Source organism: Hemitrygon akajei, chromosome 3, assembly GCF_048418815.1.
Source record: "Hemitrygon akajei chromosome 3, sHemAka1.3, whole genome shotgun sequence".
NCBI lineage: Eukaryota > Metazoa > Chordata > Chondrichthyes > Myliobatiformes > Dasyatidae > Hemitrygon > Hemitrygon akajei.
The window spans coordinates 152,529,765-152,546,401 of record NC_133126.1 but is presented as its reverse complement, the minus strand read 5'-3'; the positions used below and the strand labels follow the sequence as shown (position 1 = coordinate 152,546,401).

General features: G+C 35.6%; 1 protein-coding gene across 3 annotated transcripts; it reads left to right on the top strand.

The window, feature by feature from the left end:
• Positions 1 to 5: 5 nt before the first annotated feature.
• LOC140725522 (neutral cholesterol ester hydrolase 1-like) lies at positions 6 to 14,938 on the top strand. Of its 3 annotated transcripts, XM_073041083.1 has the most exons (6): positions 6 to 310; positions 7,155 to 7,383; positions 7,687 to 7,756; positions 8,443 to 8,614; positions 10,783 to 11,088; positions 12,213 to 14,938. In XM_073041083.1, the coding sequence occupies exons 1-6, from the start codon at positions 173 to 175 to the stop codon at positions 12,276 to 12,278; spliced, it is 981 nt and encodes a 326-aa protein (XP_072897184.1). In that variant the 5' UTR covers positions 6 to 172; the 3' UTR covers positions 12,279 to 14,938. The 3 variants fall into 3 exon arrangements, with proteins under 3 accessions (XP_072897184.1, XP_072897182.1, XP_072897183.1); XM_073041081.1 differs by having other exon boundaries at positions 9 to 310; positions 10,783 to 14,938; XM_073041082.1 differs by having other exon boundaries at positions 249 to 363; positions 10,783 to 14,938.
• Positions 14,939 to 16,637: the final 1,699 nt, after the last annotated feature.

The following is a 16,637-nucleotide window of genomic DNA, read 5'->3' as shown; positions in this document are numbered from 1 at the left end:
AGCACCTACGGCTGTTGTTACAATAAACCCTGTTTCCACCCTCTTCGTCTGATAGGTCAACTAACAAACCCAAATCGATCTAATTGGTGACGGTCCTACCGGTGTCAATAATAGGAACGGAAGAAATGAGTATTTCTCTAAGTATTTACCCTTTTCCCCAGATTCTGCAACAATGCGAGCAACACTCGGAGTAATCTTAATTGTTGCCTCTTTGACAGCTTACTATGTCTACATTCCAATTCCGAACACGCTGTCCGAACCCTGGAAATTGATGCTGCTGGATGCAACGTTCAGAGGAGTGCAGGATGTGGTATATTTTCTCTTTCTATTCATACTACTTTCCCAACAGGTTGCTGAGATTAGGTTAGAATGACCATTTTAAATATTAAAGAAATGTGTTCATTATTTCAAAAGTATTTCAGTCGAATAGACTATAATGGGGTTATTTATTTGTGTTTCCTGTTTTGTTGTAGAACTCTATGTACATGCGTCCTATCCCTTAACTCACTTAAATTACTGTGCATTGTATCATTTTTTCGAACTAAATCCGCGTAGGACCCCGTGATGATGATCAAGCTAGGAGTGGCAGCCTGGCAGGCGGTGGACCGCGAATAACGTATATGCCAGTGCACGTCAATTAGTACTGTATCGTTCTCTATTTTTCTTTTTAAAAAGTCCAGTTATATTTCTCGGGATCTTTGGCTTTCCTTTCCTTTACAATTTTTGTAGAATATATAAGAATTTCGCCTGTAAGATGGCCCGTATCACATGAAAACCGAAACATTATTTTGTGGGGTTGCTTCCCAGGCAAATTGGGTTGTTCAACACAAATCAGAATTACATAAAGGCCAGTGAAACGAATGACCCAATTAATCTGTTTCCTGTTACTGTTGAATGAGGGAGAAGGTTTCAACAGTGTGATAATTTTTGAATTGGTCCAGGGATCTTTAAAAATGTGGATTTGATTTGGTGATTAATGTGGTACTTTGGGTATGACAGAGAAGTGCAAAACTTATGTCAACTTGCACAAAATTCTTTCGTGCATTTGAGGATCCAAACAGATTTTGACTGAAGCATTTCGGGCTGCTTTGAAATTCATGGGAAGAGCCCTATTTGGAGAATCTGAGGTGTCTTCTAAATAAATGTTTTCTTTAACTTTTCATTACTGATGTTCACCCTCAGTTGAACTTCATCCCACTCATTGTCACTGATCTGGACAGTCTTCATCCCTGAAAATCACTTGGTGATTCCTTACCATTATTCAGCAACTCCTCTTCCAAGAAGTTCTCAGCCCAGTTGCCTTCCATTCCATCTGTGCAATAGGGTTTTCCACTGCTTGCAATAATTTCATAAAATATCCAGCCCTCGCCTGCAGAAGTGTTCATCTTCAGTGGGGAGGTCTAATGTTGATGTGCTAATTTAGATGCTCCTGGTTTATCTTCACCAATTTAGCAGACCAACAAGAGGTGTGTATATTCTATGTATAAAATATCTGAAGGAGGTCATGGTTGAGCTCTATACAACATTATATGGACCATAATTAGAGTATAAGATGCGCTAATATATTGTGTTAGCATTAGCGAGGACATGGAAAAGATCTAAAAGAATGTGGCTAGAGTTGGAGTAGTTTCATTATGAAGAAAAGATTATCTTCAGGCCTTTAATATGGAACAGAGAATGAAAAAATATTTTATTTCCTTTTAGCAAAAGCACTAATAACCAGGGAAAGCTTTACACTATTTTTCTAGAAGGATTAGAGAGGATTTGAAAAAAATAGAGGTCAAGAATTCACCTTGACTAAAGGACAGTATAACCAAAAGCTCATCACTGTTGGAAAAAAATGATATGCCCTAAACTACAAAGCTAAGAAGCAGGGGTTCTTAAGTGGGTTTAAGCTGCATTATCACATTTTTGGCAGATACGGACTCAGTAGTTTTATTCCTTGTTTTACATTTCTGCAATGCAACTGTAAAAAAAAATTATAAATCATTGACTGAAATTTAACAGGAGGAGCATGATCTTTTGGCTGAAGATGATTACAAACACAGGATAGGCACTGACAATATCTAACCAAAATATTAAAAAAAACAAAAATATGCTAGAAATAGGGTAATCAGATGGATGGAGGCCATTTTTTCAAAACTGCAACTTGTACCTAAAACATTTGATTTATTCCCTTGAAACTTTCTGACTTGTTTAATATTTCCAGTATTTCCTAATTTTACTTCACAGACCTTACTGTTTTGAACATTTTTGTCAACAATTCTAACCCTTCATTTCCTTTCCTATTCTCTTGGATTTTGAGAGCTAGCGTATGAACACCAATTCCATGGTAGAATATTTTGCCTGGACAATTCATTAACTGTAATAGAGTTTATTGTCTTTTGTTCTTTAGATTTATTCTCAGTTTTATCCTCAGAAACATAACATCAATGACAGTTCCTTCTTAATGTCATTCCTGATAATTCATGCACTCAATGCTTGAATATTGATGTTATATTTGGAACACCCTAACTGAAATTAATATTTTAAAATTCTGTATTAAATTGGCCAAAAATAAGTAACAATAATTTTATTTTTGCCTGAAGTGCCAATAATCTAAAAACTAACAAAATATTTCTGGTACAGTATGATCAATTTTTACAGAAAGTGCTAGGATTCATTAATGTGGCACAACAGATGGTGGCACCTTGTCTCCAAAACTAGAGGTGTAACCTTGTATAAACAAGATTGTTAGTTTGTGACAGATTCACAGTTTGCTGGAAACAGTCTGTTTTCAGATTTGCTTGCCCTATGCTGACGTGACAACATTCAGCATGGTCACCAAGCATTTTCCCCATACAAGGAGAAGAAAGTGTGGTGACCATCCAATGAACTGTACCTTTAAACCTGTTACTGACATGTTACGGAGCCAAAGTGAAGAGCATGAGGTAAACAAGATAAACAGTAATGTAGAGTTTCAAAAAGACTTTTCCAGAATACATCGCTTCCTAAAATGACTATAAACTTTGAGGTGTGTATTAATCACAGGAGATCAAAACCAACAGCTTATGTTTTATGCACAACTTAAGACCAGTTGTGGAGTAGGGTGGACCAAAAACAGTTCTTTAAATATTCTAAATTTAAAAATTACATTAGTAGCTCCTTGCTCAATGGAGAAACCTGGCATACCCATTTACGTTATTTGTTTCATGAATCTACATGACATTTTTTTATCATCACGGTTGTTGATGTTGACGTGGGTGTAATTAAACCAAGTGCGAAGTCTGAGGCATGGATATTCTGTATCACTACATTGTTACCTTAAAATATATTTGGTTAATACACAAATATAAGTTTGGTCATTTATAATGTCATCATTCTGCCCTAATTTCTAAGAAACATAATTGAGTTATATCTTGGGTAAAGGGCATACAAATGTTTGTAGATTTATTTGAATGCAGCATACTAATTTAGAAAAGACATCCAAAACTTTCACAGCATGTGAAGATTCATTATAAATAGATAAGAATGTCATATACTTTAATATTAATATTAAATACTATATATTAAATTAATGATAATTAGATACAGCTTTTACCACAAGATTTTGCAAAACTCAAAATTGGCTTTGAGGAGGAAACCTCAAACATTTGCAATTTATTTAGTAACCTTGATCTTGGGACAAGTAACATTGTTATTTAGAAAGCTGTGTAATTTTACTGATTTTGGAGCCTTTCACTTTGCAATATTGAAAGAAAACTTTGTGACTTATTAAATACATGCATCACTGTTATGTCTTGGAAGTGATGGCTGACAGCAACTGTTTTCAGAGAAAAGGGTTGGCTGCTCCACAGAGATCAGGAGGTCTTTGGCGAGAACATTCAAATCAAAAGCATAATTTTAACACTAATTTCATCATCCAAATCCACATGTGTATTAGTCATAAAATAGAAGGAATTTGGTCAGGGTAGGGCGTCATCCTTACATTTCTATTTTCCATTTTCATTCCAATCTATTGCACCATCTGCAGAAGGAGTAGTGACAATAGTCCACGAAATTTCTCTAAGATTTGTTTGAACTGAATGTAATGCATTCACGTGCAATAAATATTATTTTAAACTTCATCAAACTGGATTACCAAGATAAGTGTTTGAATTAGTTCAGTATATGAAATATTAATTTAGAACTGTTCTGTTGTCTATTTAAACCAATAAAAAATGGATTTAATGAAACATTTCATCTTCAGTCCAAATATAATTGGAATTCAAAAGACACTTGTTTTTGAATGAGATTTGGTAAATCATTGAGCATTAAGCACAAACTATTGGAGAAAATCTCTTTTTACTAGAATTATCACTGAGAAATATTAGAAACATAAAATGCTAAAATCATTCAACCCTTTGAGATCATACTAGCTTTCTGTTCCATTGCCGATTCCCTGCAGCACAGCAATTCTTTTCATGTACCGATCCTATTTTCTCCTGAAATCACCCTGCTAAGCTATTCATTCCAGCTAATAAACACTCAGTTTTTAAAAATAATTTTCTCCTCAAACCATTTATCTCCTTGATTATCTGGACTCCAGTTCTCTCTGGTTCTTACTCTTTCCACCTTCCTATCTGCTCTGTCTAGACTCCACTTTATATTAAACAGTTCTGTCAGTCCTCTCTTGACTTCCCATGTCCTGCAGAGAATAACTACAGCTTCTACATCCTTTCCCCATAATTCTCTCATCCTTGTGACTATTATGGTGAATCTTTTATGCATCCTCTCTAAGCTTCATTTTTGCTTCAGCACTTTAAGAACAATTCATTTAAATTAAGACTTTTGTATTTTTCTAACTTGTTTTTTTTTATCTTTCTAATTTATAGAGGACAATTCACTGACCTTTTGCCCATATTCTTGTGTAATCTCGTGGCTTTGATTTTTCACATGTCATTGATTTTCTCTATTTTCAGCGGTGGTCAGCTGACCTTGTGGCAACTCAACAATTGCTCTGCTTGGATAGGTCTCACTTCAGAATATTTGTTCACTTGCCAAGGAAAGGGGCTTTAAGAAGTGATTACAAATTTCATTTCTAACAATCTACTATAACACTATTTATGGATAACGCAGCATGAACTGATATGTATAAATATTGTTTCAAGTACTTTGTGCAATATTACTCTCTATTCAAATATATTTTTGTGTTATGATAACCAAACTTGGACAGTGCAAAGGTCTCAAACAGTAACATTAATGTTTACTAATCGGAACAAAATTCATATCACAAACAAGAGAAAAACTGCTGATGCTGGAAATCTACAAATTGCTGGAGGAACTCAGAAGGCCAGGCATCATCTCCGGAAAAGAGTACAGTTGACGTTTCGGGCCAAGACCCTTCAGCAGGACAAATTTCATATGTTTACTTATTACATCTGCTTTTCCGAAATCCCACATAAATGAACTAAAGTTGTTGGGTTTTGAAAAACATTTTTTACATTTTCCATAAACTACTACTAGGTAGAATGCTGTAAAAGTTGCCCAAATAGATATCTGTGGAGGGGGGGAGGAGAGAAAGGGCACTTACTGCCCATCCCATATCATTTGAAATATGCTTAGCTGTAATTTTATAGTTAGTAGCAAAGCAATGTATAACCTTACATAATGCTATTTTCTAGTGAGTGTCAGCCACTGTGGTTTACAGAAGCAGTGATGTCATTATATTAACTAAGTAGTCACTTATATAGCACACTGGAAAGTTATAGCTACAACAGCTTTGTCGTTTTACAAGAGCAACATAAAGATTGAGAAAGAGCTCCTAGATTTAACTTTATATATAGGTATATACTGTATATGTGAGAGTTTTCACTCTCCAGTAATTCAGATAGAGTTTAATACAGCAAGACAAAAGGATATGACAGATCTAAGGGTGAACGAACAAGAGAGCATTATAGATTTTTTTGTGTACTGAAAGTTCATGGTTGCCATTTATAGCTTGTAAATTGTAGCTTTTCTCTTCTTAGAACATGATGGAGTAACAAGTATTCAAGCCTCATAATCAGAACATGCCACTGTCAGTTGTAAAGGGTGTTAAAATGATCATGGACAAGGATACCAAACACTAAATAACTGAGATCACTTACCAAAATCTGGGCTTAGAAATTAGGTGAAAATAATGTATGCAGTAGGAATCTTGTAGTAATTGACTAATAATGAAATTAAGTACATCTGCAAATGAAGAACACACAACTCAAGGTCTCACAGTGTTGAATATTACTATTCTTAATTGTGCAGTATTCCTATGCATTACAGCAATTTAGGTAATGAAACTTCAACTAAACAGATATTACAAATTGCAACCAAAATCATACATTACAGATCAAAAATTTATTCTTACAGAATTTATGTGAGAAACAATAACTAAGCAAGCACAACATAAGACAAAAACAGCAAATTTTATCATTTTTTGTCACGGTTCAATTTATGTAAAATACAATAATGAAATGGACAGACTTCTATGAACACAACTCCTCCATTATGGGGAGTATATGGTATTATTTCATACAAGTTACTGTAAGATTGGTATTTGTTATAACAACTAACAACTGTGTTGACACTTCTTGAACCAACTTGCAAAACCATAATCATTACGGTTTAGCAACAATGACCAACTTTATCCACTTTGCACTAAAATGGACTTTGTTTTATTGTTCTAATTGTGCTTTCTTGTAAAAATTGGGTATAATTTACCTTTAATTTATGTTTCTCTTGTGATGCTGCTGCTAGTAAGTTCTTCATTGAACCTGTACATATGACAAAAATCTCGACTTTGACTTTGAGTTGACCATTGAGTTACGAATAGCTCAATTTAAACTCAGTAGTGTCTAAATATCTACATTCTATGGTGTGAAGAAATAAATACGGTAATTTCAAGCCTTTATTTATACACATAATACTTCCGGTCATTAGCAGAAACTTCTGTATTTCATTGTGAAAAGAAATTTGTTTGATCAACTATGACTGCTGAAACAGAATCAGCAGATTCAACAAGTTATTACATAATAACCCATGTACCAAATTTCCATTCAACCTTACTTTTGTAATAATTAATAAATTAAGTATGTTGTTTTGTGAAGTTTGGCTTCAAAAGTATGGGTACGGGTACAATTAATAACACTTTTGTTTTGTAGTGTCATTTAGTGCAGCAGCTGGGACTCAGCCATCACCTGAGAGCACTGAATTTTGTCATTAATGCATTTGAGATGCTTGCCCCACAATCAAAGAAACTGGTTGAAGTGACAGACACAATATTTGATGGTGTACAAGTCAGAGTGTTTGAACCCAAGGCAAAGCCGAATGGTGAACTAAGACGAAGCGTTATTTACATACATGGTGGAGGCTGGGCTTTGGGAAGTGCAAGTAAGTGAACTAGAACAAGAAGAAATAAGTTATTTCACCTTCCTTGAAATGTCCATAACACACGTCTTCATTTATAGAGACACTTTGAAAGGAGTACACTATTTAGACCTTGAACTTCTTCACTTGTACTGTCATTCAGGGACATATTCCCTGTCCTAGGAAAGAAACTGTGCAAGAAGTGGAAATTCAGGGCCACAATGGCTTGCTTCATTCACTGATAAGCATTAATCTTAAAATTTGTCATCAGCATGAAAAAAATAACTTACAAGTATGGTCCTCCCCTTTTATTTTGTGTTACTGTAGGAATGCGATCATATGACCACCTTTGCCAGAAGATGGCCAATGTTATGAAGGCCGTTCTTGTCTCTATTGAGTAAGTACAGTATTCACAAAATAACAGGATAATTTTCCTGTCAATGTAATTTTAGGATTATGTTTTGTTTTGGTCAAAACATGGTCAGATAAATTGAAAATTGTTATACAAAATTTCATTTCAAAATATATATTGAAATTTAAACTCCTAATTTTTATTTCAGCATTTGTATCTTTAAGGAAGGGAATCTGCTGACTGTGATAAAAATACAAATATAATAGTCAGTAAGGAGGAAGGAAAGTGGGAAAAAGCTTAGAATTTTTTGAGGAACTCTTAACCAGAGCGGAGTAAAAGGGAAGCAATAAATGTATTTGTTTATCTAGAAGGAATTTGATATTTAACACTTAAAAAATACTTGGGGAAGTAATTTGAATCTTTTAAGAACTTGTTGTCATTAGTAAGAATAGAAAATCTTGAGTGAAACTAGCCATTAGTGATCAAATACTAACTGGATTTGAGCAGACATTAAGCATTTATACCCAGAAGGAAGAACACTACTTTCAGGCCCATTAATTTGGCCTTTTAAATCCCCATCCTTCAAACAAGAACATAAGTAAGAATATAAAATATTTAAATTATCCTCAAGTAGAAAGTGAATATTGTTTCTTGTTCTTTTGAATCATACTATTGGTAAATCCTTACAAGTCGAAGCTAACTGAAACTGCATTGCACATTCTTAAATTTAGATACCGTCTTGTTCCAGAGGCTCATTTTCCTGAGCAGATAAATGATGTTTACAGTGCTACTAGATATTTTCTACAACCTGAGGTCTTGTCACAGTATTCAGTGGATCCAAATCGAATTGCACTTTCTGGAGACAGTGCTGGAGGGAACTTGGCTGCTGCTGTGAGCCAGCAGGTAAGTTGTGCATTACACAAACAGCAGTTATCTTATTTCAGTATCAGTTGACCTGCTACAGTTAATAAGGATGACACTGTAACATTTTACATTTTTGAAAATTGTAGATGTATATATTTGTGGAATTTGCTACTGTTGAGCTCAATTTGACTAAGCCAACAAACGTTGTAGTGGATTGGCCAGGTTTGATGGATGGTGCCTGTATCTCCAAGGGCATTGCGTGCAATGTGCTGGCTGCTGGATCCATCTTTCCTCTACAAGGACAACTGTAAACTACTTAGAATAGTGGGCATCAGAAAGGCAATGAGAAGATTGCTACATAAACACAAGAGATTCTGCAGATGCTGGAAATACAGAGCAACACATCCAAAATGCTGGAGGAACTCAGCATGTCAGACAGCATTTGTGGAGGGAAATCAACAGACAACATTTCAGGCAAGATGGGAAAGCCAGGAGGTGTTAGGTGGAAACAGTGAAAGGCTGAAGAGAAAGGAATCTGATGGGAGAGGAGAGAGGACCGTGGGAGAAAGGGGAAGAGGAGCACCAGAGAGAGGTGATGGGCATGTGAGAAGAAGAGAAGGTGTAAGAGGGGAACCAGGACAGGGAATTAAAAAGGGATAAGGAGGGAAGGATTTACCAGAAGTTAGAGAAATTGATGTTCATGCTGTTAGTTGGAGGCCACCCGGAGGAAAGAAGAAGTACTGCTCCTCCAAGCCTGAAAGTGGCCTCATTGTGGCCGTAGAGAAGGCCATGGATCATGCGATGGGAAATAGAATTAAAATGGCTGGCCACCAAGATATCCCACCTTTTGTGGCAGATGGCATGAAGGTGTTCGACATGGGAAGGTGGGACATAGCTGCTGATGGCTAAAGTCCCTGGAGGCTAACTGCTCAGGAAGACAAGGAGAATTGGGTGAGACGAGGGCTCACAGAAAACCGAAGCTGGCAAAGTATACACTTCCTTTACCCAGTGTTTTATAATTAGAGACTGCTATGCTATATGGGGCTCCAGAGCTCTACCAGATATTGTTCAACACAGTTGATTAGCAGGACACAACCCATCACTCTTGCATATGGATAGCCACCAAACTTATTTTCCAAATTTAAGAAAAGTAATTATCTAAGTTGTAAAGGTAAATTATTGAACGTTTCTAAAATTCTATACATTCAGTAATGTTTAATATCATCAGAAACTTGGGAACATTTTCTCAAATTTTCTTAGCATTTCCCTTAAATGTGTTTTCAATGTGTCAAATAAAATTCTTAATACAGAAGTATTCAGGCTGTTCTGAACTAATATCATTAACATGAAATATGTCATGTATTTAATATTTCAGTAATATTTGAAGAATATTGTAAATATATTGTTTGATTAAGCATTCTTTCTTTTTTTCAATCTCTTTATTATTATTAATAATATTATGAACAAAATACAATTGATATATTAATAAAGGGATTACAAGATTAAGCATTCTTGTCAACTTAAATAATTCACTACAGGTTATATGTAAAAATACATGAATTGCATTCATCCTGACATTGCCTGTGGTACATGTGTGCCTCACTTAAAGTAAACACGAAGTTAGACTTGCATTTCAAACACTTTTGTTTCCCAATTAGTTTAATGTTTCGGAGTTACAAAACGTAATAAAATGTTTTCCTGCTTCACAACCCTTGCGTGCTTGGCCTGCTGTGTATTTTCAGCATTTTACTTTTAACTTAGAGTTCCACAACAAGGAAGAAGCAAGCTCTATAGCCCAACTCATTCATATTGTTCAAAGTGTCTGCTTGAGCTTGTCTGATTTAGCTGTATTTGGTCCATGTATCTTTCCTATCCATGTACATATCCATAATTTTACCACATATCCCTCCCACCACTTCCTGTGGCAGCTCATTCCATAAGCCTGCGTGGAAAGACTTGCCACTTGTGTACCCTTTAAATCTTTTCCCTCATCTCAAACCAATAGTGTTAGACTACTCTATCATGGGATAAAAAGCCTGTGGCAATCCATCTTTTTTGTGCCCCCTTTTACTTTATATAGTTCTATAAATAATCCCACTGTCTTCCATCACTCCATAGAAAATAGTCCCTTCCTATCCATTCAATACTAATAACTCAAGTCTCAATCCCAGTTTCATTACTTAATATATTTTTTTCTGTCCTTGTAGCTTGTTCTGGATAGAACCATCACCATCCGACTCAAGCTTCAAGCTCTTATTTATCCAGTGCTTCAGGCTTTTGACTTCAATACTCCTTCTTATCAACAAAATATGGCTGCACCTATCTTGAACAAACATGTCATGGCCCGCTTTTGGTTGGAGTATCTAAATGGTGATCCAGGATTTGTCCAGGCAATGTTGGTCAACAATCATACAGCTTCAGACCAAAGTCAGCTGACTTCCATTCGAGCTCGCTTAAATTGGACAACACTATTACCACAATCATTTAAAAAGAACTTCAAACCTGTTATCCAGGTAATGGGAAATCCACAGGTTATCAAGGAGTTGCCAACACTGATAGACCCAAGAGCAGTTCCACTAATTGCAGATAAAGAAATTCTGCAGTTGTTACCAAAAGCTTACATTTTGACCTGTGAGCATGATATTCTGAGAGATGATGGAATAATGTATGCAAAGCGATTAGAAGATGCCGGAATAGAAGTGACCATAGATCATTATGAAGATGGATTTCATGGTGCAATGATATTTGCACTGCCCCCTACCAGTTTTGTCGTGGGAAACAAGATTATGAACAACTATATAAACTGGCTCGATAAAAATCTGTGAACATTTGATCAGAGTAGGAAGTTCCAATAGATAATATCACAGCAGGTTCTTTTGGAAAAGACCTTCATGTTTGTGCAATGCAACAATCCAATGCAAAGTTTTGTTAGCGAGAATTGAATCTGCCTTGTTAGGCTTGATCTGGTTAAAATGTGTATTCTTTCATACTTCAGAAAATCCGTATCAGAACAAAGCATAATATGGAAAGAAATAGCTGTGATAACCTTTCGCAATGTAATGATTAGGGCTGGGAAAAGTTTTCATTTTTGGCATCTCCGTAATTATAAACATGTTTGTGAAGCAATTATTATTAGTTCAAAATAGGTGTGTGATGATTATGTCACTGGTAAACTTAATTTAGGTAATTTTAAATGCATAATTGTCAGTAATATTGTGCTATTTTACCTTTGTGTTGCTTGAATATAAAACGAAACTACTGTACATGCAGTTATGTTCAGTGCCTGAGACAGCAGTACAACCCCACAAGAACAGTTTTGATGGAATCTTAAGTACTGTTTGAAATGGATTTCAACTGACTAGATACCTAAAGGAATAACATTTTTTTCCTTAAGTGCACAGTCAATAGGTGCAAAAGTTGTCAATTGAATAATATCACAATGATTTTCTGCCTATCATTCCATTTCCTTTATTTATTTCACTTTCCTTAACCCATCCCTGCCTGGAATATTTACATAATTTTTTAAATCATCATCCTAAATGGCCAGACTGTGACTTCTGGCAGAGGCAAATATATTTTAGTTCTGTTCAGAAATCTGAATATTTAAATGACATTACACTCTTTCCTTTGCACATAGGGAACACAGGCCCAGTACCCTCAACCGAGAAATCAAACTGGAGAATTTCAAGTGCACATCCGCTAGGACAACTAAAATAACATTCTATACCTGTTTTTCACCCAAACCCGACAGTATTGCATCAAATACTAGAAGCATTCAGCTGGTCAACAGCATCTGTGGAAAGATAAACATTATGTAACTGCATAATCTGAAAATCTCCGTTTCGTTGGGAAGTCTGAAATTATAATGGAGTTTAGTCTGGTAAGAACATTATTCAGAACTATATCACTATTCAAATCAATTTCACATCGTAGATAACATATTTAAGAATCTCAACTTTGTATTTTTTTGTTTTTTGTTTCAATTGATTTGGATTATTTTCTGAAATGCTGGACTATAAAATTAAATCAACTAATTTGCTGCTTTGGAACATTAATCTGTGGTTGAATACTTGCTGTACATAATTAACCTTTGTTATGATGCATGCCAATATTACGTTGATATAAAATTGTGCTCTGCTGTGATTTTCAGCTTTGATACTAGGATCTTCAGTTAGACTTTAGGCAAAACTGAGATATTTAATCAGTAGATTACTTCCTCCTCAAGAACTGGACTGTAGGGCATACTACACAGGTATGTCTTCAGTTTCTCAAGTTCATAGGGAGTGCGTATGATCATAATGAAGAGGAGTAGAAGAATGCAAAGAGATACGACTTATTTTTAAATTCCAGGACTAATCTCACAATTCAAAAAATTAAATGGGTGTACAAAGGCACCCACTTGATTATGAAAAATATATATATATATATAGGAACGGAAATTCAGTTTTAATTGAGATTCATTTGTTATTTTGTAAATTTAAAGGACAAGTCAATTGAATTTTTAGTTAAGTATAATTATGCAAACAGTAACACGGATCATATTTAACTAGAAAGCTAATTGATGGTTCCTTCACATCATACAGCAGCTTGCAATTCACATCTAAGAGCTAATTTTAGGCAATTCATTTGCAAATGAAACAAAAGAATAATCAGTATCAATGTTGCAATTATTTTTACTAAAGAGACTGTTGATTAAAAATTGTCACTTTAATATAACAAAAAATGCCCATGATTAACTTTTTTTTAACACTCAGTGTAATATATTTTCAAACAATACCAAACCAATTCCTTCTCTCCTCTCCCAGAGTGGTGACTAATTATATAGGCCAGGGTGTGGTTTCTAAAGCTGCCTGAATAACTTAAAAGTTGTTTTTCCACATGAACTCAGATTCTAACTATTCTGGTGGTGTCAATCTTAATTTCTTCTCAACAGTAGTTTGTTTGTATTTAGGAATTACTTGACTTGATTAAGAGTGAGAATTTAAATTTCTGTTTTTTGATAGAGACTGTGATATACCTTCCTCAGACAAAATTGTAAATACCAATCAAACTGATGTTATTGCCTTAGTACTTAGAATTCTGCTAAAATAGTTATTACTGCACTAATGCACTGAAATCAGCTGCCATTTTGTCCAGAATTCCTTTAAGGACCACATTTGTTTGTCACATGAATGCCAAAACCTACAGTGAAATGAGCCATTTTTGTAACGACCAACGAAGTACGAAGATGTGCCGGATGCAACCCACAAATGTCGGCATGCTTACAGCGCCAACATAGCGTGCCCACAATGTCTTTGGAATGCGGGCGGAATCTGGAGAACCCAGAGGAAACCCATGCAGCAATTAGGAGAATAGACAAACTCAGTGATGCTGTAAAGCACTGCACTACAGCGCCACTCTCATTTCTTCTTTAAGATTGGTTTAGATTTTAGGAACGTTGCACTGCACAAAACAGTTGTGCCTAAAGCAATTAGCCTGTCAATTGAGCACCATAATTTGAAAATTGGTGATCAAAAAGAGTTGGTGTGAAGGAGAGAGAAAGATGTCAGCATGAATGATTTATTTTGATTTTTTTTTAAGAGTATTGATTCCTTGCTATAAGTTCTCATTTATCACCTGCTTAGGACGTATTGCTCATATTTGCACACAGTGCCTGTGATAGTTATACTCAGAATCATGCTGTTTGTACATAGCAATGGAATTCAAGAGCAACACACACAAAATGCTGGAGGAACACAGGAGCTCAGGCAGCATCTGTGGAAATAACAATAGAAGTTTCAGGCCAAGGTTCTTCATCAGGACTGGGAACACAGGAATGTGTTTATGTAGTTTCATTAAAAGCATGCAAAGGTGCAATTACTATATGCTAGAAGAACTATGTGAAAATAACAAATTAGAACTTCAGCATATCACAAACTCTTTAAATCAGCACAGACTTGATTATCAGTTTGAAGTCACTGCAGTTCATTTGGGAGCACATGAGATAACATCAAGTGAAGAATTAGGAAATAAATTAACTAAACCAGCATACAGGCTTTTAAAATACTTAAATATAGAATTTAAGGAAATGGTATTAATGACATTACAATTTATAAAAACAATAGTAGAACTCAAGTTACTGATCAACAGCTACAGCTGCATAATAGATAATAAAATAGTTTACTTTGTTCCCAGAGATAGTATTTATCACAGAGCAAATGTAAATCTTGAAATAATTACAAGTTTTTCTATATGATTTTTATGCAACTTTTGTGTTATTGTATTAAAATTTTAAACATTTCAGTTTGTCCCACTGTAACATGGCTGTATACTATGTAAAGTGCACTTTAAAATGCAAGGCAAATAAAACATAATATTAAACAATATTCTGCAGATGCTGAAAATATTGAGGAACCTACACTAAATGCTGGAGGAATTCAGCAAGTCAGGCAGCATCCATGGAGAGGAATAAACAGGTCCTTCATTAGGACAGGAAACGAAGGGGAGAGAAGATAGGGGAAGCAGAATGAGTACAAGCTGGCAGGTGATAGGTGAAACCAGGAAAGGGGAGGGGGGGATGAAGTAAGAAGCTGGAAGTGATAGTTGGAAGTAAAGGGCTGAAGAAGGAATATGATAGGAGAGGTCATTGGATCATGGGAGAAAGGGAAGGAGGAAGCATACCAGAGGGAGGTAATGGGCAGGTGAGGAGAAGGGGTAAGCGAGGAGCCAAAATAGTGAATGGAAAAAGAACAGAGAAGAGAGAAATTGCAGTTGTGTGTAGCAATTTGGAAACCGGTTATTTTTGAAGAACTTGTTTCAAATTATTAGCTTCTCCTGGAGTAATTAAAAGTCTGAAAATCCAGTTCTTTTTATTACATTTTGCTAACAAATTTTGCAGAAACTGTTTTCTCACCATCATGGATCAATAACCTGGATCAATTTATTAGCTGGGCTGAATCTATATATCTCCCTGGAGATATTAGGGATCTTGAAGTGTAATTACAGTATGTCAATTCATTCTGATGCCTTTTTGTAGATTAACATTCTAGGTACCCTGATTACAATACACAGCAGCACTAACCTAGCATATGGAGTCACACTATCTTTAAAGACATTGCCAACTTTTCATGCGTGTCTTAAAGGAGAAGTGTATTATGCATGGAGACATCCTGGAACTTATTCTGACCTGGGAAATATTTAAGAATGGCAGACATATGAGAAATTGATCCCCAAAATTTCATAAGACTGCACAGCTTTAGTTTGAAAGCAAGAATGATTTTACAGGTGAAGTGTGATATTCTGGCAAGAAATATTGATGATGCTAGACTTCAGCCTGCACTGTATTTGAGTCTATTGTGCAGCCTTTGATTAGAAACACTGCTTGCCTGTCATGATACTGCAGATGTATTTCTAAGGGCAGCCAAATTTAAGGATTGTGCACAGGCCCTCTTGAATGATAGAATCTAGGGCTTTGAAAGGTCAAAAGCAATGCATGATGGTCAATTTCTCTTGGTGTTGCACAGTGAAGTTCATGTTCATTGCACATCTGGATATTGAGAAGAGATGCTTGAAAAGAATCTGCAATGACTTTATGGCAGGAAACCGTGATCCCTCTATATTGTCCATAAACTATTGTATTTACTTCCATGATGATGGTCATGATTCTGACATCTGTGACACTGGCTCATATCTTCCTCCAAATCACTGGAAAGACAAAATTAACAAACATCAGTGTTCTCTCCCATGCCAATGTCCCCCAACTTCAAGAATCTAATTTCAGTAGCTCTGACCAATGGGCACTCTGTCAGATTGTTTAAATGCCTGACAGCAAACACCCAAAGCAAACTCTGTAGTCTCATTTCTACCAAGGCAACATCTACTAGATCAAAATCTATCCAAGTCACTGAAAAAGTGTAACATTCCCACCAGCGCATTTTCCCCTTAAGCTTAAGAAATTCATTGGAGACAATATCTGTTTCTGAGGCCCGTTGTTTTTCAATTTTCATGTGGATTTGAGAGTGGAGCAGATAACTTGCTGTGAGATGAAACCACCAAGTTTTGTTCAAGAATTTTCCAATGTGCT